This window comes from Pipra filicauda, unplaced genomic scaffold (assembly GCF_003945595.2).
Source record: "Pipra filicauda isolate LSUMZ 115617 unplaced genomic scaffold, ASM394559v2 scaffold34_size3990699_pilon, whole genome shotgun sequence".
Taxonomy (NCBI): domain Eukaryota; kingdom Metazoa; phylum Chordata; class Aves; order Passeriformes; family Pipridae; genus Pipra; species Pipra filicauda.
Genome location: NW_024104476.1, coordinates 3628891 through 3655500, shown reverse-complemented (window position 1 = coordinate 3655500; position 26610 = coordinate 3628891). Strand labels below are relative to the sequence as shown.

The 26610-nt window shown below is 36.8% G+C and overlaps 1 protein-coding gene across 1 annotated transcript in view; it reads right to left on the bottom strand.

Moving 5' to 3' along the window:
- HOMER1 (homer scaffold protein 1) overlaps positions 1 to 26610 on the bottom strand; it is an 85873-nt gene that overhangs the window by 21288 nt on the left and 37975 nt on the right. The window contains exons 5-6 of the mRNA XM_027717207.2: positions 24775 to 24917; positions 822 to 978 (exon numbers count right to left, since the gene is read on the bottom strand). Of these exons, the coding sequence (XP_027573008.1) occupies positions 822 to 978; positions 24775 to 24917 (300 nt within the window). The remainder of the gene's footprint in view (positions 1 to 821; positions 979 to 24774; positions 24918 to 26610) is intronic.

The following is a 26610-nucleotide window of genomic DNA, read 5'->3' as shown; positions in this document are numbered from 1 at the left end:
CAGTGTTAAGTACATCTTCTTCATATTTTTCTAAGTTAATCTTTATTAACAGAAGTGAAACAGCTTAATCAAAGACATCTTTCCTCCATATGTGTTAATCTTGCCTTCATTTTGCACAGACATATATCCTAATGCTACGATTAGAAATTTATATGGATAAAGGTCAGTAGATTACACAATATAATCTATAGAGAGTTACATTTCAAAAGAGAATAGAAATTAAGATATTGAATATTTGTTTTCATAATTTAGCCTTCATAATTTAGCTTACATAATTTATTCCTTCCTCAAACTTCCTCTTCCTTCCCCCACTGTGAACTAACTTTTAGTTCACTTCTGTATGAAAATGGGTGCAGATCTGTAGTTGCATATAATGATCTTGTTCTTCAGTTGGGTTTATGTTCCCAGCTTTCTTCACATGCAAGGATGAGGGGAAGCTGTTCATCTTTCTTATATGAAGAGACTACAACAAAGTTCCTTTAACTTACAGATTCGATGTCAAGTTTCTATGGGCTTAAATGCAGTAGGGACTAAACTGTAATGCTATGAGGATGTCATGAAACAGATGTGACGGCATCAAATGAAGAGTGAAAGCTGACAAACATCATAAGGTAACTCTTCTCACAACAATAATCTTTGCAGAAAAAAACTTCTACAAACCAAATAACTTTCCACTGGAGGAAATACTTTAAAGAAATCATTAATTTCCATCTCAAAGATTAACCTAAAGCCCCAACAATAAACTTGTTTTACTTGAAAATGAGTGAATAGAGCCATCAGTACTTCCACCTCAAGGATCCTGGCCATTTGCCACAACTTACCCGCTTATGAAGACGTTCTGCTTCCTCCTGATATGCAGCAAGTTGCTGTTTCCATTGTTTCACATTGGCAGTGGACTCCAGCAGGGCTGCTGTGAGCTTAGCATTATTACCCTTGAGTGTGGCCAGTTCTGCCTCCCAATGTTTGCTGATTGTCGAGCTGCACAGACAGAATGAGAATGGTCAGAACCCTCAAATCCCTTCCTTTATTCTTTTAAATGTATTATAATTTTTTTTAATACCCAGGAAAAATAGAATTATGCAAAACATCCTATGACTGAATGACCAAATGATAATACAAATGCTCAAATAATCAAGACTATAAATTAAGAAAGTATAAGTGTAGTATTATTGGAAAACAACATCTATTCACCCAATTCAACAGGGTATTTTTATAAATAAAATGTTAAAGATTATGAAACACACATCAGCTTCCCAAAAGCAACAGCATGCAATTCTGGAACATATGTATGATTAGTCACTATTTTAATATACGCACATTGAAAGAAAGTGCTTTTTTAATCTACTATTTTTTGAAATATATTGTAGAAAAAGCTTTTTCACTGACTTGATTAAAGAGAGATAATATAGTGCTTTGGAAGTACAGCTTGGTTGTCTTAATGCAAGTCTTCTATTCCTGAAATATACTTTATTAAATACCATATTTAATTTGAACTTGCAAACTCAAAGATTTTTAATTTTATAATAATATTAATACATTTTTCTTCAGTAAGATCAGCAAAGAGAATAAAGATCAAGTAGCATAGATAAATTACTGTTTTATTTTAAAGTGGAAGCTGATGCTGAGGATTACTGAAGTAGCTGATAGAGAAAAATCCTGCTTACAATTCAGTCATTCTCTGAGCAAACACAGGGCCTGAATTTTCCAGATAATTAGTTTGACATCATCCGCAGACCCTATCTTTACACTCAGTGTGCAAGGGAAAAATATCTTAGATACATCAGGTAAATGTATTAATAAGCAAATAGCTCACCAAGAGCATGTGAGGTGCATACCAACATGGAAAACACATGGAGAAAATAATTAATTTTGCCTAATTAGCTTACTATTAAAGACATCATTGAAAATCAAAGATCTGTAACTCTGGCCAAAATGATTTTGTATATAGGTTAGTGATGAATTATGATCAATTATTATAATATTTTATTTTGTTTATATCTTTATATGTTAATATGATTAATTTAATTATAATTTACTGTCATTTTACATGTAAGTTTATAGATTTGAACTTCGTACACATGTACAATGAAACATTGCCATCATTTTTTCCATTTAGTTTCTTCCACTTCCTGCATATGCAAAGTCTATCCCACTGAAGCATATTTCAAATACGTTACGACTCCTATAAATGCTTCTTAGGTGTTCAGAATCAACCAGACACCAAGGAACATTCATTACCAATTCAGATCACGTGTACTGTTTCACTAAAACATCATATCTGGTTCTTCTGTGCTCCAGCCTTTCCTTCCAAATACACTGCTTCATCCCCTTGAGTGGGAATACAAGTTGTTCCAGAAGAGGAATATGGGTTTTTTGAAATTGCTTTATAATTTTGTGATCTATACAACTAATTAGAAGTTCACCACTGGAAATTTTAGATCTTAAATGACTAAACTAATGATGATCCTACTTCATTCAGGGAACACTGACTCACATATTCAAGAAGATAAGTACAAATTTCTGGAACCATGTCTACTCTTCTGTTTCTCTAATCAAACTTAATTTTCACTCATAGTAGTCCAGCAGGTCAACAAATTCCGCTAAAAAATGCTAAAAATATCTAGTTTGTTATTATATTCATAACTCCTTCTTGATGTTCTGATCAGGCAAAAAAGTATCCACTCCAGTAGTTTCATGTAAGTGAATAGTTCCATTTAGTAGTTCCTGCAGGACTACTAGCAACTACTAGCTACTAGCAAATTGTGTGTGACACTGATACATTTCTTATAAAATGCGCCTTACTACTCATCTTGCCCACAGAATAAACATGCACACAAAATTTTATACTGATGTAACACAGCTGTCTCTGAGACAGTTACAGGCTGAGAACTATTTGATCATTTATTATCCTAAGGAAGTTAATTTTTTTAATGTAATAATGGGTATATCCACAATGATAACCTTCTAAGCCACAAAGAGCCCAGAAGACAGACTCTCAGGGAGTGATTAGTAATAATATGAGGGTGATTTGTGGTGTTTTTCACTTTCACCTTTACCTGGTGCCCTTGCTACAGTGCCTCTCAAGAAAACAGCCAGGAGCTCTTAAGTTATTCCTTGTATAATGGGATGTCAGCATGAAGTATGGAGCATGTATTTTCCATTACTGCTATGGTTACCCTGGTTCAAAAACTGTAAGGTTTCTTCAGAGCTGGTTATTTTTCAATTGGTTTTTCTCAACAGGAATGCATCAGTATTATTTCCAAACCGTACTTTTCTTCCCCCAAGGGATCTACATAGTGGGCAGGAACATACCCTGTTGTAATGTAGGTGTTACTGACTTGTAGCATATACTGGTTTTTTTTCTATAAATAATTGCTATTGTATCTTCTAGAGAGTCGACTATAGCTCCATAAAATGGACACACATTACTTAGTTATCTAGGTTTGTATAATATACAACGACTTCCCAACTATCTAGACTTACCCTGTTTCTTCTTAATGAGTATCATACCAGGAAACACAGAACCAAAGATGTGGATTTTTTGTTTCATAAAATCATAATTTGATTAAAATAGCCCATAACCAATCTTGGCAGTTATGACTGACTTTTCTCAAATACCTTCTTGAGAAACAGAAAGATAATTAAATTATGCTCTGTGGATTACTTTGGTTAAAACTGGAGTTAGATTAATTACTTTAGGACCAGATAAAAGCATACATACAGGAGGCTCTTCTTAAGCTAGACTGAGAGTATCTTCATTGATGCCTGTATCTGTAGAGCTACATTTGTTCAAATTTACAGTACTTCCTGAGGAAACACTGAGAAATGTACGATTCAGACACAACAAGAATTCTACCTTGGAGGAGAAGATGCCGGGTCTAACACCTGTGAGAGGGAACACAGATTCAGAAGCTGATGGGCACATGTGGAAACTTCAAAGGGCTGCCAACAACTGCTAAAGCACACAGGCAGAATTTTGATGGTGGAACAGCTGCACTAGAGTCTCTTGGAATAGATACAGGAGGGATGTACATATTCTTTCTCCCTAAAACCTTTTACTTAATTCCTGTCTGAAAGGCTTTTTGCTAAAAGGAATTTATTTTGCCCTCAGCAGCACTAGATTCTGTCATAGAAAATACACACACAGCCCTGTCAGGTTGTCTTAACAGTTGTAATATCTAAACCAAATCTGAATCATTCCTCACGTGTTCTGAGAATATGTGCTCTACAAAGCACTTGAACTACAAACACTTATTCAGAGATCACAGTGATCCAAAGTGCAGTGTGACTTCCACCAGAACACTTTCCAAATTTGCGCTGTGGTGCAAAGCTGTGTGTACACACCTGGGGACATGCAGGCATACACACCTGCAGTCCTGTGGTACAAGAATTCAACCTGCATACATGTTTTGTTTTCTTCTGAAAGCCTCTGCTGACAGCTTACTGCTTCAAACCTATGAGAACTAATATCACTGACTGCCTGACACAAAGTTTCAAGACAGTACTTCAAAAAAACCCCACTATCATTCATCTGGAACCATGCCCGTTTCCTGTTTTTCAACATGAAAAACTCCCCCAAACTATTAAAAATACTCTAACAGAGATTAAAACCTGGTCATTTCTGTGTGAAACTTCTGAACATCTGAAAGCAAGAGGAAAAGCTGTTTTGCATACATCCCATTACTGTCAAATACAAGAGGGAGAAAGGGCCTTTAATGGATAATAGCAAAATATGAGTTCTGTTGGCTCAACTGATCATGCTAATAAAAAAAAAATGCTTTCATAGCAGAGGTTTGGGTCTGATCATAACAACTGTTCATGGGATCACAAGCACCTGTTAGCAAGCAGAAGGTCAAAACTCTCCCAAATCTCTTACCCTTGGTGCTGGCCACGCAATCCGGTGTATCTGAAACACCAGACATGTCCAGTCAGAATACCACATGGTTCTACCCCATCAAGGCAAAGGATTCAAAGTCAGGTATTTTATATCTTTGACATTCAGTAATTCAATCACTTCCACAAAACGATCCTAGAAAAACTGATGGCTGGTATCACTCAGCCTAACTGTGACACCCTCTGAAAACTGGAGTCAATGATCTTCCTTCCATACTTTTAGGCATTCAAACCAATTAACATCAGGCCGATCCCCTTTCTCACTGGGGATTAGTTACAAGCCCAGTAAATCACTGAAGAATAGCTTTGGTATCTGTCCATCTGTGACCTGAATAGTGTGCCAGAGGCTATAAATGCATGATTATCTTTCTCTGTAAAGTAGGTCACTTAAGGAAAATTAATCCGAAAAGCTCCAGTCACCATATTTAGCCAGCTGGAGAAGGCTTGCAAATGGAAGGAGAGGGAAGCACACATTAATGAATTGCATTCAGAATTAAGGTATTTTGAGAGATGCCTTCATGAAGCAAAGAAACAAAAGCACTTCAAATCAAGTTTCTGCTTTTTGAATCATTATTGTTTATTCATTGTTTGCAAAGTTGTATGCAGTACCAACACTGAATAACATGGTTTAAGCTTTATTTCAGATTTATTGAAATAAAATGTGTGCAGAATTCTGCTTCATTATTATTTAGGGAGTTTATTACTGCATTCATTGCATAAAATTAATTAATTTAAAAATTATTCCATAGCATAGTCACTGTTTCAAAAAACTAAAGTTATTCCAGAGCATGTAAATTCTTTCCTTCAGGTATCACTGTGATGTGCACTGTGGGTGTGTAGTGAGCATCCCTATCTTGGGACAGCAGAAATAAGGAGGAATATAGGAGAAAGAATGAAGTACTTTCACCACAAAATGTGGATTCTGCTATGGTAACTAAATCCATAAGACTTGACAAATATGAACAGAGCAGAGTCCCTGTAGCTACTGCCCAGATTATAAATAGTGGCATGTGTTGGAAGCAGCCCAAGAGCCTGCTGGAGTGAGCATTACCAAACACCAGGAGAGGTATATCAACCAGCTGGTAACAATGTATCGGCTGTGCTGGCTGCAAGGGGTGATCCCTTCTGATAGCCTGGCTGCTGAGCCGTACAGAGCAGCTCTTCATGTTTGATGAAGTACAGGGGCATTGTGAACCTTTTGGTTCTGTTGCAGTACTATCCAAGAAGACCACTGAACACAAGTAGTGTCGCTTCTTCTCTTTGGAAGTGTAAGGCAACTATTTGGTTTATGTAAAACTCTACAGTGCATTTGGAAAGCAATTCTGAAAAAGGTCCTCCATATTAAATAAGCGTCAGTTAATGATGAAAGCTGGAAGGGTGAGATCCCTGCAACAAGCTACACTTCCTACTGCCTATGTTGAAATTATGTGACTGTCTGATTAGATGGAGATGTTGACTCTGCTAGCACAGTGGGGGATTGCAGCATCCCTCAAGGTATTCCTAAAAGCTCACAAGAACCCTCCTCTCATTCATTCTGAAAATGAAACTTCATCTCCTCAGTTTATGTCCTGATTTAAACAGGAATTTTTGTAATTTCACCCCTTTTCAGAGATTTCAAAAAGCTACTTTATGATGGAAAGTATTTAAACAAGATGGTTTTGGGGACTTTGTCCACTTGCTAGTCAAAAGCACCATAAGCCCTTGATAATGATATGGAAATCTCTCCCTCTCTCTTGAATTGGAAACAGAAGGGACTTTTGTCCTCTATTGAATTATACCTAATTAGGAGCCCTACAATGAGTGGGAAGTTGAAGAAAGAGCAGTGGAGTGGACTAGGTTCTATCCCACCATTCCAAGAAGAGCAATGATTTTGAGTTGTTCTGCCATTTTAACTTTTGTACAGAACTTCTGCTTGTATGGGCCCAGTAGACTAAACCACTCAAAAAACTCCGCATTATGTACACAAGGCGAGGGACAGAGTCATTCAGTTAAATAATTAAAGAATAGCAAAAGAGGGAAAGCTATGGTAAGAATGACAGGTGTTGTAAGAAGAAAACTTAAGAAACAAAAAAAAATTGCATCTTCACAGTTACTGCTTATTGGTTTATATGTAGTTGAGATTAACTGGACACATACAAAAGGAAGTCTTATTTGATAAACTAGATTTCATTAAAAAAAAGTAACGCCTCTCAAAATTATAATCCAGAGATAATTACCAGGAAATTGCTTTGAGTTAAATATTTTGAGTAAGGCCAATGAAAAACTAATTAATATTCAAAGAGATCCTTATCCTTAATTAGAGTATTCAAAATAATTTTTAGCAAAGGAGGATAGCTCCCCCGAGAAGAGAAGAAGGAACATTAACAGAGCATGAAAGATTTGTTCTTCCGTTTGGGATAAGGAATATCTACATGATCTCAGTGGAGTTACATTAGCACAAAACCAGGGAAACATGGTTGTGAATCAGCTCATAGCAAAAGAGATGAAGGAGGCCCTTGAATCACATTGTACTTCAAGTGAGGTGCCTGCTATCAAAGCCACACACACCTGCTGGAAAGCAAGAAAGGCAGTTGGATGGATGAAATCAGCAGGTGAGAGCATTACATTTCTGGGAGTCTATTATTCTGTAGGAATGTTGAAGGTTTATCCCACTCCAGGATGTACTGTTTTGTTTTGCACACCCCTTTTCTCAACTCTGAGCTACAATGTACTTGAACTCCTAATTTCTGTATCAGTGTAGAAGACAAATGCAGAAGTTTTTTCTGCAAATTTGGGCAGCTCCATATATGGAGATATTACAGATTTCTCCTTCAAGGTGTTTCGTATATGATCTTTCACTTTCATATAGTCTTTCAGCTTGACCATGCTCTTGACTGCATTCCCAATCACCAAGAGTACCCATGGAGCCCACAGACAGGAGAAGAGTTGCCTTTCCAGTTCTGTTACAGGCAGTCCTGCTCTTAGGCAGCTCCTGTGCTGTGCCTTATCAGCTCACTGGGAAGGATCACTAGCTTTGCAGACTTCATGGATGAAAATCACAAAAGTAGTTGATATAGACTCTTTCCACTATATAGCAGACCACTACGCATGGCAAATTGATGGCTATATCCTATTTAGATCCACCATCTAAATCCATGCTCTGTATTTTATAATACAGCCTTCATTCATTACAGGGCCTATAGAAACCACCACAACACACACTGCTTTCAATATGGCAACTTACCACTGGGGAATAGACTGGATATGAAATTCTTTTTAAGGAATCATAAATATTACCTTTGGTAACTCAGCATGGTATTCCTGCAAAAGGCAACAAAGCCAGAGCTAAAAATGGCTAAGTATTGGTGGTGTTCACTGCTTATCGAAATGCTAAGAGTCAACAGAACAGAAGAGCTCTTGAAATGCATTCCATTAGGTATTAATACAAAATTAATGCTTCAGCAATGATCTCTACCCATCAGGGACTTAGGTCCTAGTCCTGACCAAAGTTAAAAGGGGGAACAAAAGAGAAAAAACAACATTTCCAAGTTTCTTGTATTGTCTGTTACTTCACGCTGGATGTGTTTACACAGGCGACATTTGAACTCCATTTCTCATTAAAATTGCACTGCTAGGAACAGTTTTAAGCATGTTTTTGTACACTGTATCACAAAGCAAAAGACTTATATTTAACCTGAAGATAAGTCCCTGATTTCTCTGAAGAGGCTCAACTTTTAATTTAAAAAGATCTCATTTTTATCTTAGTCATTTAATTTTACATATTAAACAGATATTTGGTTATCTCTTCATGAAGGCCATAGAAAAAACAAAAAACAGTAGCTCTTTCTCATAACTTTTAGCTCTTTGAAAGAGCAAGCATGGCTAACTAATTTCTAGCTTTTTTGCACTAATCATTAAAACCTTATCAACCTAACAATTATCACATTCTCTGAAATATTAAAAAATATTTGCCCTTGCTCCCTGAGATTACTTACCAGTATCATTGCAAGAATTTTATTCTCATGCCTATGAGACCTTGCAGACCTAAAATCTTATCACATATTTGAAAAAGTAAAAAAAAAAAAGTTGCCCTTATTCCTTTATTGAAACTGCATATTGGCATAGTTGGAAGTAGTTTATTCTCAGATCTGTAATGCACCTCATAATTTTTCACAACTGATACCAAATAAGTTTTTTAGTGCATTGAACATTAAGCATAATTCCTTGCTGTTGCTATGGTGCTGAATACACCAAATACTCCAATGAAGTTACATTTTCAAAAGCAACAAAGTTATTTAGGAACTTACATCCTATTTTCTAAAATGACTAGGTATTTGGCAGCAAAGAAAGTAAAATTGACTCTGGCATCTATGGCACTTAATCACTTTAAGAAAGCAATTAGACAATGTGGCTATCAGCAAGTCAGATACTAGGACATAGTGACCCTGACACTAAAATGAACTGAATTATGGCCACTTTCATTGTGGAACTCATCTGTACACACAAGAATTTAAAGCAGTTTAACTGCAAATTCACACTCTGAATTAGTATGGATTTAATTCTGCTGAGGCCCCTGGCTACACAAACCCCCAATTTTCTTTAAAAAAATCCTAAAATAACAACAATTTGTGTGTGCACAGAATCAAACTGCACTCTCTCAGCAATGTAACAGAATAGAGTATTCGACTTTCCCACACATCTCTCACCAGGGCTCTCATTTATTGACTGCTATTCATATTTTAACAGTTTCTCTGAACTGTGCTCTCAATTACACCTTGTTGAGTTTGAGAAACTTCCCTAGCTTTACCACAGAAATGCTGTGGTAGTAAGGACAAGGACAAATCCTTCCGCTCATGGCCAAAAATCTCTGAGTTTCCAAAGGCTGTATGGACTGGGGAGTTTGCAGTCTTTGCAAGTCACAGCTGGCCAGGGAGATTCTAAACACAGTTTGTATATAATCAGGTTTAGCACCCTTCCATCTCTACAGTCTTTGAGGCTTTGTGGGATCTATAAACCTCCCATTCCCACTTGAAATACTCCTGGGCATGCAGTGTAGATCTGTGCTTTTGTGCAAGAATACCGCTCAAGTGGGTGGCAATGAAGCCCTCCAATCATTGCAAGTATGCCAAACTGGAAAGGGACTCTGTACAAAACACAGTAATGGTGTCTTACAGCTGCAAGGACACTGAATAGGCACAGAAGAGATCCAGCATCACTGCTGCACATGAGGAAACAGTTCAACCCTCAGTGCCAAGGCACATTTTATTTAGCAGTATAGAAGTGACCCATGAGGCTGTGGCAGGTACAAATTGATTCTATGCAGCTCAGCACAGATTTTCAGCTCTGCAATAGCAGAGTGAAGACAGTAAAAGCTACGCTCTGGGCAACCCCAGCCACATGCAGAGCAGTGACAGGGCTAAAGGGACCTCTCCCAACCCTGTACGTCTGATAGACACCACATGTCAGTGGCGGAGATCCTCAGCGCGAGCCTCTATCTGCATTTCTAGGTTCCATCACAGCTGTAACTGGAGTGTGTTGTGCCGCTGCTGAAGACAGAGTAGCTGTTACAAGTAGCTCAGTGTGAAACTTTTACAGGTGCCTATTTTAGATCTTAGCTGAACCTTCTGTTACTGATACCACAGGACAGCTCAGCCTCTAAGACCCCTTAGTGCTGGTTCCTGTCTCAGCAGAACACTCATTACAGCTGCAGGGCCTCACAACTCCACTACCAGCAGCAGAAAGGCATTCTTACAGAATGACCAACAGAAATAGTTCTACGTGATTAGGTAGTCACCTAAAGATTCTGAATTATGATTACTTGGCCTCCACTCAGGTAGTACATTAGATTATCTTACCATAGCAAGTAATCTCTACTGGTGCAATTCACTTTTGCTTTACAATTGCCAGTTTGCTTATTCCAGTAAATACAACATGCATTAATTGCACAGTTAGTGAGGAGATGAACTGTCAGTTTACATGCTGACAACAAAAACTTATTCCATTAAGGGAACTGAAGCTATGCGGGAGCATTGAAAATTTAATTAAGTTTCATTTATCTTCTGTAATAGCCATACAATTGCTTAAGAGTCAACAGCCTACATATAAAGTCCAAAATAAACCACCTATGGAGATGTCAAAAGTACTTTGAAGAACAAGCAGTAAGTCACATAATATGATCACAGTAAAGCATTTATGGACTGTATAGGTTTGAAAAAAACAACTCATAAGTGAGTTGTAACACAAGTGGATACTGCAACTCCTATTTTTTTCCCATTACAGTTCTTTAAGAGAATGAAAGTATTAAATTTGCCTTGTTTAAACCAAATCTGAATTCAAGAAGTGACTAAATTGCTTGCCCTATGTTGATCCTAGAGACAAATTTACTAAAAACAAATTAAATGGGTGAAATAAAAGAATAAATTTAATACATGGGAATTCTCTGATACTCGTATTTTTCCCATGAACTACAGGTTAACATTCAGAGGACGAAGTCCTTATATAAGTTCCTCTCTCTCTCTCATTGTAAAAAATCGCATTTTTAAAGAAAAAATGTAACATGGCACCTTCCTTAATTAACTGGAGTTGATAGTTTTCATTTGCTCAGTCTAGACTAAGTGATCTTAGGTTTCCTTCATCTTTTCAGAATAATGCAGACCATTTGTCTCAAGAACTGAGCTGGAGGTTAAAATGTGGTAATTTATAGATCTCTTCTTCCCAATTCAACATTTAATTGATGTAACAGTTTGAAAGAAGAATATAAAGCTTGGCTCCTCTCTTCTCTCTCTGTCCCATCTTACTTAACTCGTCAAAACCTAACAGGGAAAGAATGAAGTTGCACGTGAGTTCTGCTAGTTGTGAGTTCACAGTCAGCACAGCAGATGCTGAGCTTTCATTCTTTCACAAGGCTATGCCTATGTGCCACATTTCAGCATGTTTGTTTTCTAATATTGCAAGCTCTATTTCATCTTCCCTGATAAGGCCCCTAGACTAAGGAAAGGGTAGGGCAAACACCATGATATGAAGATGTTTAAAAGCCAGCTCTCCTCAGCCTCCCACTGTGCTGAACATAAGCCCAGCACAAATGATCTCCAAAGTGCCAAAGTAGAATTAAACCAGAATGCTAAAATCTTGGAAGAGTACAGAAGGAAGGCACTACACCATTGGTGTCGTCACACAAATACATTAAATTCCAAAGTATTTCCTACATAAAGTGAACAGGTAATTCACAGTCATACACAGTGATCAGTTAGATCACACTTCAGGCATGCAGGAAACCATTTTGGCCATCCTCTTAAAATTCAGGCCAAATTAATCTGAATGTATTACCTACATGCATTTGGCTTCAGACAACAAAATCATATCTTATTTCTATACCTATTATCACTATATTGAGTAGAAAAAAAACTTTAATTCTTCTTCCTTTGGCAAACTACTAGAGTTGGATAACTTAGTACAATTCAGTCAATTAACTTTCAGGGGTTTGGTTTGGTTTGGTTTTTTTGTCTGAGCCATGTTATTTGAAGAAAATTACTTCTTAATTACCTATGGGATTACAGTCTCCCAGAAGAATGGTTTTCACTATTCTAACCTTAATTTAGAAACCAAACGCTTTGCATTTCATATCAGGAAGACAGAACATCATTACATCACAATGCCATAGAGTAAAATCTGCAAAGGCAACTACCATACAATCAAAGCTGATCAGAGGAAGTGGACCACACATAAAGTTTTTTTGTTGTATACTGGAAGAAACAGAGTTCTAGACATTCCGGGCATTTTATTTCAGGACCTTCACCCAACTCTAGCTTCCATCATTTGCCAAATGGCTTAAGAGCTGATTAAAAAACTCTCCTATATTCTAGTTCATTGCTGATTTGTGCCAACTCAATTCATTACAGACAAAACTTGATGGCTGTTTGGTGTCACTGTGAAGTACTTTGATGAATGCTTACGAATTGCCAGCTGTCCACATTTCAACAAAGTGCTATTCAGCAACTTAAATTCATCTCAGTAGAGCCTCCTGTTATGTGATCAAAACACTGATCAATTCAAACCACCTCCTGTCTGTCCTATAAAATGTCACTGACATCTATAGTGATAATAAAGGAGCTCAAAAGATGTGATTCTTTAGGTACAGAAACCTTCCCTAAAGCATAAAGATAATGGAAAACTACAGGACATGTTGAACTCCATTTAGCTGTATTCCCCATTTTATTCTTCTAATCTCAAAAAGCGAATATATTAAGGACATATTTTTGACCAACAAAATAGTTCACTTTGTGTTTATATGTGCTTGCCCCTAATTCTATCTGTGTCTGCCAGAAGGAGATTGACACTATCAAAGTCCCACTGCAAGGCATCTGCCTACTACAGTGTGACAGAAAATAATCAACATGACACAATTACGTTCAATAACACAACTTGTTCACTTGGAGCCTGAACGCTGTTTGCACATTCAGACAGACACATCCTGAAAGGGCTTACAAAAAAGCACCTTTGGATTTCTACTTGATCAATGAGCTTTTAGTCTTGAGGCTTATGCTATCTGTGCAGGAACCTTAAGCTGGAGAATAGGGAGAGTAATTGAAACATCTCATCAGGGAGCCATGGTAGGGTGACCACAATGTCAGAGAATACAACACTGTGTTGCCTCAGTTGAAAACAGTAAGCAAAACTTTGGATCACAACATTGCCAGGAGGCACAAATAAAGGCTGGACCTGGGAAAGAAGGCTTAGTGGATGAAACCCATCTCCTCTGCGTTTAGCTGTTTAAAAGGTTAACTATCCCAAGACAGCACTTCATCTGCCCAGTCTTAGGCAGGTGCCTATCTAGGATGAAATGCATCAGGCATCAGGTGTAATGTTTTGACCTCAGTATCACATGGATGTAGCAGAATTTGCTGGTTGTCCACCAGAAGACCTAGGCTACAGCATCCTACAAAGGAATTATTACCTTAACTTGGTTTACTTGTAAACCCTATCTCTAAATAAGGGATAAATCTTCAGCAATCCTAATTCATCTGACAAAACCAAGACACTTACAGAGTATTGTATTAGTAAAACAGCACGGATCTTTTGGATTAGACTTGAAACTGAGTGGGTTTTTTCACTTCATGTGAAAATCAAGAGCTCCTGGTCCTTGGTCCTACATCTCTTGCAGGGATGCAAAATGATCCCTCAAAGATATGTCTTACATACATATATACATACATATATATATATATATGCATTTTATGAATTCCAGGTAAATTCTAGAAAAAACAACTTTGATGAAAGCTATTTTTGTAAAAGTGATTAATTTAAATATGAAATAATCCTTTTAAAAATACACTAAGTTAGTGCTCATGTTATGCATTTTTAATATAAAGAATTTGCTAAACTGCTTTTCTCTGCTTTGTCAAACTTTATTTTTTAGATATGTGTTCTTTCAAGAAGTGGGCAGAGGTAATTTATTTGGCGGAATCCTATCAATAAATATCACAGAACAGCAAATGGCTTCATCAAGTTCATCATGGTTTCTTTGCACCTCGCAGACAACTGTATGTTGGCTCTGAACTGGTGAAACCAACGGGCACAAAACAGTTAGTTCCTAAGCCATGTTCACTTGGGAGTGAAAAATATTCCAGGGGACAGAAGCATTCATGCAGCCCTATCTAACCTTCCATTTGGTGTAACCACTGGAGGAGCCTGTACCAGCTGCTCAAGGTACAGTTGCCCATTCTGAAACTTTACTCTGGAATCAGAGATGTAACAAAGGAACAGGAGCCACAGCCACCTCCTGAACTCATGAGCCATACAAACCCAAGCAGAATTTGGTACAGCAGAACTTCTATCTCATATCTTTGATGAAAAAGAACTAGTAATTTAAATAACTGTTGCCAGCTATTATTGACTCTGGCTTTCCATGCTAATCCTCTAGTATAAAGGTACCTAATTGGCTAAAATTAGCTAATTTGAAGTCCATATGGGCTTCATTAAAATCATTTAAGAACTTTAAAAATAGCAAAGCCGATGGATGTAGGGATCCATGTAGTATGTTAAGGGAATCCACAATTAACCATTCAGCAAGACTCAAGAAATGCTTTATGATTTAAGATGTTTGGCATCTTGTATCTCAGGTCAGATATAATGTAAATTCCCCGACTGCATTTCTAATTCTTATAAACGACAGCAGGAATAAAATGAATTACTGGCTCTTAAGCTTAAATATTTCCAGAAGATGATGCCAGCCATCTCCTTTCTGTTTCCAGAATGTACCTCTCCTGCAAGGAGAGGGGGCAGATAGGAAGGTAGTAATACAGTGGGTTCTAAAAGGAATATAAAAATCCATAAACCAAATTGATCACTTCATCTTCAATATGAGATGTTAAAGGAGGAAGTTACATTTATTTATATTCTGCCTGGAAGTTTGAGAGAAATGAGTTCTATACTGTTTCAAGAATAGTAATTAATTAGTCTTTAACACTGTCATCATAGTTGTCTGTTTATCATCAGGCCTACCAGATGGCAGTGAAACCATAACCATACAATATAGATCAGATTTCAGAAGCAGATTATCTATCTATGTATCTATCTATCTATCTATCTATCTATCTACTTCTCTATCTACGCAGCTTCTCATAGGAGAAGTCCACATATGATCCACCACTACACCTGAAATAACACAGAAAGCAGAGTAACTTGCTGGTATGAGTAAAAGAGGTCTAAACTTATATCAATCATATGCATCCAACGGAGCTTCACCTTTGTTAAAATGTACTCAGTTACAGGCTTTTTTCTTCACCCCCTCCCACTTCCAAAAAATACTTCCTTCAAGTATTCCACTGGGTTTGGCCACGCTGCCTAAAAAATGTGATAAAGACCCTACATTTTAAAAGAGCCACTAACTGCAAGATTCAGGCTAGTTTGTTTGTTTTAGAATAGAATCATAGAGTGGCTTGGGTTGGAAGGGACCTTAACGATCACCTTGTTTCAACCTCCCTTGCCACAGGCAGGGACATCTTTCACTAGACCAGGTTGCTCAGAGCCCCATACAACTTGGCCTTGAATACTCCCATGGATGGGACATCCACAGTGACTCTGGGCACCCTATTCCAGTGCCTCATCACCTTCACTGTGAAACATTTCAGTGAAGACATGTAAGTACTCAAGCAACTGAACAACTAGAGATGTTTCTTCATTAAAAACATACACTTCACAAATATTCAAGAAAGTATGGCTTTGGGGGGCAGGTTTATGTGGATTTTAAAAGAGTAAGGCTGTATTTTGAGACTATATTGTTGTTATGAATTGTTATATTTTAATATAAAAAAACTGACAAAAAGCCAAGGTTTTTTGGTGTCTGAGGGTTTTTAAAGCTGTTTTTAACTTGTGGACTTTAAACTCAAAACTCTTCAGCAACACTTCAATTTCCTTTACGATGGCATATGAGAGAAGCATTCTTCCATGACTACCTTGACTGTAAGTTGCACAAGTTCATCCATGTTCTATACACTGATTTTAATAAATAATCCGAGGTTGACATTAAGTGAACCTTGAGATGAGTAAAATACACAAAAATTGAAATGTGATAGTGATGCAGATTGTTCTGCACAAATCTTAAATTCTTTTTAATTTCCTTTCTCTAAAACTGTGTAACCTGTTCAATAATTTCTATGTGGATGGGAATATGTACCCTGAAATGCACGACTAGACTATTCTTGTGTTTCATAGAAACACATTAAAATGACAAAGTCAATTTAGGGACAGAAAACAGTAAATGAACAAGTCTGAAAAACTTCTTTTAGCATTTTTCTACCCCTATAGATGGTGGCATAAGCGCTGTTTTGTGTTGGCAAAGATAAGAGCACTAAGTCTTGCACTTGAAATGAAGCAGCTACACACCAGCTACTAAGGAGTCCTTTATTTTCTAACATACACTTCTGAGTGGCTGTTGGGGCTTAAGTTGAAGAGGTCTCTTTAGAGAGGTAAAACATGTCTGTGTGCAGACAGGTGCAAACTTTGTGATACTTTTACCTGCAGAACAGTCTGACATAGGAAAATCTCATTACAAATGGCCAAAATTCCAGGCTTTGAAGACAGCCCCCACTTTCTCATCAAGATTTAATCCCAGGTTGAAGGTATGGGCATGAATGGTTCACAGTACCTAGGTTATGAAATACTGTCATGCATCACCTTTCCTATCCCCATTGAGGAGGAGTCAGTGACATTTATGTGATCAGATTTGGTAAAAAGTATGTTTGTCTTGCAAAACATCCCCTCCACCTTTGTTTCTGAAAAATGTTCTCTTTTCTCAAGGGCCATGAATATTTGAAAAACCACCGAGACTCAGGAGATCAATAGCTATGCGTCTTGGTTTTATTTTTCCTCTGGGAACTTGAGGTGTTACTGGCTTTCTGGTTTTGTTTCTTTACTGGGAGGCTGAAAAATGGTACATGTGCAGTGAGGATTCCAATCTGAAGAAAGCATGACATTTGTAGTTTCAAAGGACTGGGTCTTTCCACAGATAATTTTAAAATGAAAAACAATTTTACAAAACTGACTTCTCTTAAAATTTTTCAATGTGTTTTTTTCTGTAAAATAGTGTATTGAGACCTGCAACATTTCTTTGTTGTGGCTGTTCACTTTGAAACTAATGTCACCTTTCAGTTTTGAAAAAAAATGTTTTAAAAGACACCCCAAAGAGATCTCTGGTGTATTACAGACAGAACCTTGGATTCCTTTATGGTGCCTGGGGAAAGTTCCGTTTGCAGTTTACAGAATCATAAAATCATAGAATGTTAAGGGTTGTAAGGGACCTTAAAGACCATCTAAGTCCCAGCTCCCCTGCTATGGGCAGGGATACCTCCCCATAGACCAGGTTGTTCAAGGCCTTGTCCAACCTGGCCTTTAACAGTGCCAGGGTTGGGGCATCCAAAACCTCCCTGGGAAACCTGTTCCAGTATCTCACCACCCTCACAGTAAAAACTTTTTTGCTATTATCTAACCTAAATTTCCCCTTTTTCAATCTGTATCCATTACTCCTTGTCCTTTCACTATAGAGTCTCTCTCCAGTTTCCCTGTAAGCCCCATTTAGACACTGGAAGGTTGCCATGAGGTCTCCATTCAACCTCCTCTTCTCCAGGCTGAACTGCCCCAACTTTCTTAGCCTGCCTTCATAGGGAAGCTGCTATAGTTCTCTTAATCCTAATCCTTATACCCTATCCCTACTTATTGGTTGAAAGGTTTCCTATGATGACCGTAAACAATATCAAAACCACTGATGGAAGAAGGAGTAAAGAAGACATCAGGTATCAACTGTCTACATAAGATCTTCTAAAAACATTGCTTTAATAATTCTTCTTGAAAAGATGATTGCATGTTTGATCTTGCAACTCAAAAATCGACAGATTCTAAATAATATATGTACAAATCACACCATAAAACAAACTTCACAGACACTGCTCACAAATGCAGATCACTGGTATCAAAATGCACAATAGAAAAAGCTCATTAGTCAACTAAATGACTCGGAAAATCTAAAATAAAGAGAATAGCTCCCCCCCACACACTGCCTAAAAATGACCAAAAAAGTCACTGCATGCTAAGAGCAGACTCCTAAAATGAGTAACACAGCTCAAAAAACGTATTCTTGAGAATATCAACATAAGTAATGTTTGTGAAATAATGAGCACTGCAAAAAACTCCAACCCAAACCACTCACCCTACAGAATTGATTTAGTGTTAAGTATCACACATCCCGACTCACAAAGCCAATGTTTACAGTTGCCGAAGTATTAACAATCTTTTAATGTCATCCATACTTTGGATAGGTTGAATCTAATTGATTTACTTCAAAAAAATGAAAGTTCATTTCTTAATCAAGATAGTTCTTCCTTCCTTCCTTTTTTCTTTCTTTTTCTTTCTTTCTCTCTTTCTTTCTTTCTCTCCATCTTTTTCTTTCTCTGTCTTTCTCTTTTTTTTTTAAACAGGGTGGTTTTTTTCCTTATGTAAGTGATCAAAGCGGGAAAATTACATCGTAAAAGTAATACTTCTTTGGCTTGGGTTGTTTGCGGTTTTTTTAATATAAATAGCATAAGAATCATATTCCTCTTCTAACAATGTATTTGACAGGTATGTTTCAAGAGCGCTTACTTGTCCCTGAGGATAGTATTTATATCATCTAATTTCAAACACCCAGTTCACATCATCTGCATCACTCCCCTGGAGCTCTCACTAAATAAACATCAGGAAGCGGGTAATTCACATGAGAATTGCCTAGAAAACGCCTAGGTGCTCAAGGGAGATGGTGAAATTACTCAAGCATTAGATTATTTTTAGTTTTTTGCTCTGAGCCATTCCCTCAGCTATCAAAATTAGCTCTATTAGTTCCAGAGATTCTTAATTTTGAAGAGTTAAGCAACGCATATAACATGGTCATTCTTCCTCTCCACCTCTCCTTTCAGACTAGAGATATCTTATGAAAATGGTTTACTAGGTATTCCAAAGATACCTTAGAGAATTTGTCAGAAATTGTCAAAGTCAGGAAAGTCAGACATAAAAAAATAATTATACAAACACAATGTAAAATTTTCCTTTCAAATTAATAATTTCCTAGCAAGAACTCTTATTTTGAAGGAGACCCTAGTTTAGCTGGATCCCAGCAGCTTAGGCAGAAGTGCAGGAGTTTGGGAAGCAGAAAGAATTGGGTCAGGGAAGGAGGGGAGATCACCAGGCTCCTGCTGGTAGAGCACAAGAGGCCACAGAACAGTACAACTACAGCCTTCACAACATCAAATGTTGGTTGAGGGGAAGTCAAGATCTAGGTCTAAGTTTCTATATTAACCAGTTCTTTGCTTACACTGACAGCAGGAACATATCACCTTTGAGTTTCTTCTCTGAGAGTGACTCAAGAAATAGTAATCTTTTTCAACAGAGCAATTGAATTCACCGTAATTCGGCTGGTGTGCCCTAAAATATCACAGTTCATAATAGTAATGTGCAATGTGAAGACAGTTATTGCCTTTTATGTTATATAGAAACCTTTCAAAAAATCCCTGACTTTATCAGTTTCCATTACAGAAGGTTTTCAAAACTTAAGTGGATAAAGCTTAGAGCAGCTTGATCTGGTCTCATAGCTGTTCTTTGAGCAGGAGCTTGGATTACAGAGCTTGTGAGCTTTCTCACAACAACGAATTATCCTCTGATCAGGTTCAATAACATTCAAAACAAAGAATTTTAAATAAAGAAATGTACACCTCAGGACTACTTGGTAAGGAAGCTATGCATAATCCTACAAAGAACATCCAAATACTAGGATTTGAATATAAATTCAAATTACAAAACACCACAATAATTATTAACTCAAAACGTTTCCTTAAAGCCAAGTTAACAGTTCCATATGATTCACAAAGTACCTGTACTGTAACACAACTACATTGTTTAAGCTTGTAGAAGTGAGCAGTTTTAATACACACAGTGAAAAATCTACTAAAGAGATTTCTATGTACAACTTTTAATGAAAATGCAGTGAAAGAACATGATCTAGCAGCAAGATTTTTGGTTTTTCTTTGTTGTACAGCATTGGATTTACATGCAGCATTATTAAATAGTAAACTATCTAGACAATAACATATCTAAAATATAAGCATCATGTGAATTAAGTCCATTTTCACTAAGGCAATGAGTCAAAATTCCCTCTTAAGAATTCGTTTGAATATAAAAATAGGAATTTCAACTAACAAGCAACAAACAAACACACATATATTGTCTGATCAAAACATTATGCAATAGAAATTCCAAGTTTACGTATTACAAGAAACAAAGGTAACAGGTACAAGTCATGGTTGACAGAAAATCGAAGATTTTCAAGGTTTGTCCCAGAAGAATCCTCTTATATTTTTTTTCTGAAAATGTGTTTTATCAGCTTCTTACGGTGCTAAAACCGGAATAAAGCTTGTTATGAACAAATGTATTCTCTTCAAGAGTGAAAGAGCAAGTTCACCAGTTATCAAAAAGCAGCAGCTGTAGAGTTCACCATATACACTATTCAGCCTTAGAATATAATTCAAATATTAAAACTGAATAGTTTTATGAAAAGTTTTAATCCTTACGGTGCATAGTATAAAATTCTTGGTCATCTGAAAACTTTTATTTAAAAGCCAGTTGCATCAGAAGTACTTAAAATTTTAGCAACTTTTTTCTCTCAAAACCCCATTTTATGATCAACAATTTTAGTTGGAGAAAAACTAAAAAATCACAACTTGAAGAATGTGGAAAATATTTTTTAAACAAGAAAGACGTCTGAGGAAACTAAAATTTACTTAAGAACAAAAATATGTACTTAAAACAAAAATTCATAATTTTTTTAGTCTTAATTATTTAAATATCAGATTTGATAATCTAGTCTCAGCTAGAAAAAAAGTCTTCCTTGACCAGCTATTGCTCAGACAAGGACCGACCAGTATTTCAGACAAGATTTTTAAAAATTCTAGTGGCAAGCTCAGGTTACATTTTACTTCCAGTTGTTCTGGCAACATTTAACCACGAGAGCAGTGCTCAGGCTATATGGCATATTATAGGACATCGGAGTTTACAATAATATTACTTCGTAGTTCAATATTAACCATCATGCATAGTTTAAAAAAGGCAAGATATTTAATTATAAGAGTTTATCTTCTGACTGTTTAATACCCTTATCTCAAGCAGTTGATTTGAGTCACACTGCTTGTGAAGACCATTAGGACTTTCAAGATGAGAATAAATTGAAGCAACTAGACTTCAGCCCTACCATGCTCATGGGATATGAATGGGACTTTAGACATATTCTGGAGAATGTTAATTTCAATACATAGAATTATTTATTAAAATAAGAAGATATTTGAGTTTTAATAAAACTCTGGTGACTTAAGTAATGCTGGTTTTGGCTTTTGAGTATAAGTGGTCAGGAAATATCTATAAATACAAATGTAGTCTACACCTATGCTGCTGAAACAAGAAGTTTTAACTACTTATGCTAAGGCATAATGAATGCAGAGAAGAACATTTGCAGAAGACGACATCTCTGGCCAGTGAAGACGTGTTATAACAAAAGCCAATTGAACATTTTTCAGGTTAAAAATTCAGATTAAAAATGACAAGCAGTGGGATGTAAACTAAAGCATGACTTCCACAACTTTGATTTCTGACTTTTTCCTCTCCTGTCAGACTCTTCCAGTACACACAAAGACATGAGATGCCTTATCTAAACCACTGCTTTGACAGTAGCCTCCTCCAAACCTTTTCCCCTACGTATCATCTGCCACAGAGACACCTGCACTCTGCTGTGCTTGCTGACCCTCTTGGCAGCAACACAGTTTACACCTCACCAACCACTCTTGCCACACAGTGCTGCAGCACCTCATCCTGCACAGAAAGCTCCAACACTTGCATCATGACTGCTTGGGCTCCTTCTGTGCAGCCCCACATATGCCTTCCCTGTGCTCCAATCTACACTGAGGACCACTTCTTTTCACTCTTAACAAGATAAGCATGTCCTGTCAATGCCAGAGTAGAATAGAGCTTTCCTGTTTATCTAATAAACGAACTTGCTATGGTAGTGTTATTTCAATTCAGCCTTAGTGACTCTGATGAACCCTACAGCTGAACTCATTGAGGGAAATCCACTATGCTTTTTCTTCTGAAAAGCATCTAGAGACTGATTAGCAGCTCCTGGACTAAAGGCAAATAAATAAAAATTATTTCCACAAAGAAGATGACACTGAAATGCCCTTCCAGCATTACTCTCCTCATCCTGAAACCCTGATTAAACTTTACCTTTGCTGAAACTTAGGATCAGGAGAAAAAGGTTCAGGAGCAGTGGAAGTTACCAGGGTGCACAAGAAAAGGGCTCAGTTCAGCAACTCCTCTCCATCACACATGGAGTGCCACATACACACCATGTCATCAGAAGGGCAGGGAACAAGGATAAGCACAATACTTTTCTGTACCCTTGACTTGTGAGAAGTCCAGGGATTCTCTAATGATCAGGGTGTAAGGTTTTCAATTTTATTTTCCTTTTAAATCAGGGCAAGCAGACTGCCTGCATGAGAACATCATTTCAGACAGCACAGGCGGCTAGGTGTATCTACCCAGTTGCTAATTTATTATTATGAAAAGTCTCTACAAAAACATGCCCATTTAACCAGGGTAAACACATTCCTGAAGGCTTCACTTTCCAACTCTTTTGTGCATGTGTTTCATGCATCTTTATTTATAATAAATAAATAAACTTTATTTATTTATAATAAAAACCTTAGCTATTCCAAAAATTACTTTATTTCAAAGGGTGTAAAAACTTGGGTTTTCTTCAGTAAGAGATCACTAACAAACTTGAAGCTACCATTAGCAAGACAAAACATTGGTCTTTTAAGAATCAACATGAGAAGTGAATCTCAAAACGCAGAGTTATTGTTGGAAAACGAATTATAGCTAGTGGTATTTAACAGAATAAAAATCTAAAACTAGGCTCTCACTGCATGCATAAAGTAGATAGAAAAAGGCAATGCATCTAGAAGTTTTGAAATCTCTGTTCTACACCATCAGTAATGACAACCGCGTAGTTTCAGAGCAGTTTCAGTCATGCGCAGTGGAAAGCAAACTTAGTTACTATATTGGCATACAGAAAACATTTACATATGCTGAACAGAGGGGAGATCTTCAAGCTATTATTTTTTGAAAAAACAAACCACGCTATTCATGTGTGGACTTTATCACAGCTTATTTTCACAAAAATATTGATAGAGGATTTCAACACTCAGTTTAAATGAACTCATTACAAAACACTGACAGATGTGCAACATTTGTATACTCCTTCAACATGCACATAGCACTCTTACAGTGCACCCTTTCTTCTAAAACATATAATAGATGCACTGGTAACAGTATAAAAATAAACGCAATCACTCTGTTAAAAAAAAATACTGTTGAGATTGGGTTTGGGGGTTTTTTTTCTCATTTGAAAATGTCTATTATTTTTCCAGCTGTTTTATAGTATTATTCTCTTACAAAAACTGAGACATCCTGCACAATTTCAGTTTCACCTCTGCTCATTCTGAATTGCTTGACACATCTGATGTGCTAGTATTCCTTAACCTTTGATAAAGAGCTCAAACTCTACTTAAATGGAATTACACAAGGCTTAAAAAAAATTAAATCTAGTATTTCTAGTTGTGTTCTAAGTTTATTAAATGTTTCACTTACTCTCAATGGTCCCAATACATTATGTGTTTTATTGAGAGGGACTCATTTACAATTACTTCTAATAGGCAAGAAATATCCATTGTAACTTTGTATCATTAAATAAAACCCCCACCTTTCTTAAAGAATAACAAAGCACAGCATTCCTAGTGCAATAAATTATAATTCAGTCTGAAGCAGACCTACACTTCTCTTGTACTTTGAAAGAAGTTGAAAAATTTTACTGTCAGAGAACTGTTCAATTAAAGGTTGCTTTAAACTCCATAATCCAAGAGTGCTGCAAGAGTCCCTTTTCTTCCAAAAACTTGTCAACAAAAGGTTGACATCCAGTCCCATCAGTCATTTAAAGAATGTGTGCAAAAATAATTTAATTGGAATATTCTATGAAGCAGGTAATTTTACTAAGATCTCCAACACTGAAATAATGATTCCTGTTAAAGGGACCCCTACACTAACCAGTGTTCAATAGCTGATTACAAAGTAATGTTCCCCCAAATCTTATTCCAAGAGATTTTCTCATACTTTTTTTTTAATTAAAACACAGAGTATATTGCAAATCCAAAAGTCGGTCTACTTTTTGGGGGAGGAGTGGGTTTGCTTTTTTCCACACACAATATGGGAGAAGGTCCCTTTAACGAGGAAGGATATAGAGATCACTTAATCAGGATGTGGGAATTGAATCTGTACCTATGGGTAAATGGCAATGCGTTCTGTGTTGGTTCAGCCCTTGGTTCTGAGTTCTGCGTCACTTCTGGCATCGCTCTCTCGTCATCTGTCCCATTAATACTTTCCGGCGTTAAAGGAGACTGAATATCCCCTCCAGCTGATTCCTTAAGTAAAACAAACAACACATCAAAATTACAAATTGACTTGCTCAGGAAGGCTATGTGCATAAAAGCACTAATGTTAATTCTTAAATGATACACAAATATTTTAGGTAGTATTAATATGAGTTTCAGATGTCCAGCATCCTTCATGGTCACATTTCATCATATGCATTTAATACAGATGTATATTACCATAAGATTCACATTATCTTGTACAAAACACAACTGGCTTATGAATTCTTTTCACTTATTACAGACCTCTCTCTTACCTGGTATTACATTCAGCCCTCATCCTCATACACAGTGGGTGACTATTGACACCCAGGATTCTTGTCTCATACTTTATATCCTAACACAGTGAAACAAACAATTCTGATATTTGTTTCAAAATCTAGCTTTTGTACTGTTGATCAACCAACGTGAACAGTGGAAGGACACTTGTGGTGTGTTCACAGTTTCACCTATGAGCCATCTGAAAAGAATGCTTCTTCAGCAAAGTACAGGCAAAATTTTCATAGGCATGCTAGTCTGGTCTAGCTCTTGATGGTCATGGTATTATCTGGGAAGGAGGATGCTCCACCTATGCTCAGATAGCTTCTGATACAGCTATGTAACTGGACACCAAAAAAACTTAATGGCTGCCTCACAGAAGAAAGCTGTGCATTTGGTGCATTTGTGTAAAATGGTGCATTTTACATTACCCTTCATCAGGCCAGCGTGTACATTTGTATGTACAATTAAGTGTGAAAGGAGAACAGAGTTGGTAAAATAAAGAGGCAAATAAATTATTCTATACATGGTTATGTCTATTATTATTCCCTGACAGGACATACATTTGATAAACTGTTTCCACTGACAATAAATGAAAGCCTTCATGAAGTTAAAAGTTTTTCTTCTCTTTCCTCTTCTTTCCAAACTACATTAGGTATTCTAAAAAATTACACACCACACCCTACAAAATCTGGATGGCTTATATTTTAAGACAAAATTCCTACAACACTATTATTAGATATAAAAATCAGAGCCCACTTATTAAAATGTTGAATTGTGAATGCACAAAAATTATTTCAGCAGAAGGAAAGAAATGTGCAAGTTTGTCAGAGATCTGCACCGTCTAAAGGACCTCTGTCCCTGTTAATGGGTATGCAGGACTCTGGTGATCCCAAGCAGTATAAAAATGACAGTGCCTACAGTTTCTTCACTAAACATGACAGTGAGGCATTCATCAAAAGATGTCTTAGATTTCAACATCTTAAAAAAACCCCCATGCGTGCTCACAAAAGAGTCTTTAAAGTAAAATAAGTACACAGCACAAATCAAACCATCTTTTAATGGTAACTAAATAAGGAACAGATAAAAGGAGTTGGTGGTTCTAAAATCACAAACAAACAAAACCAAGTCCAGCATGTTTTGTTATGGAGTATTATACTGTCTTTCATTAAGTATTCCATACACTTCTCTGGCACAACTGTTCTTCATAGTGCTTCTCTGTTTAGTACTGATTATCAATGGCATAAGTCTGCCAGTTACCGATTCAGACACTATAACACATGTGAAACATTTGTTCCAGTATAGAAATTCACATAACATCCCAGAAAGTTACTTAACTTTAAGTAGATTTTCTACTTCTACAAAGAAAAAGACAACAGGTGATAAACCAGGACCATTTTGCTAAACCAACCTTGCACTTAAAATG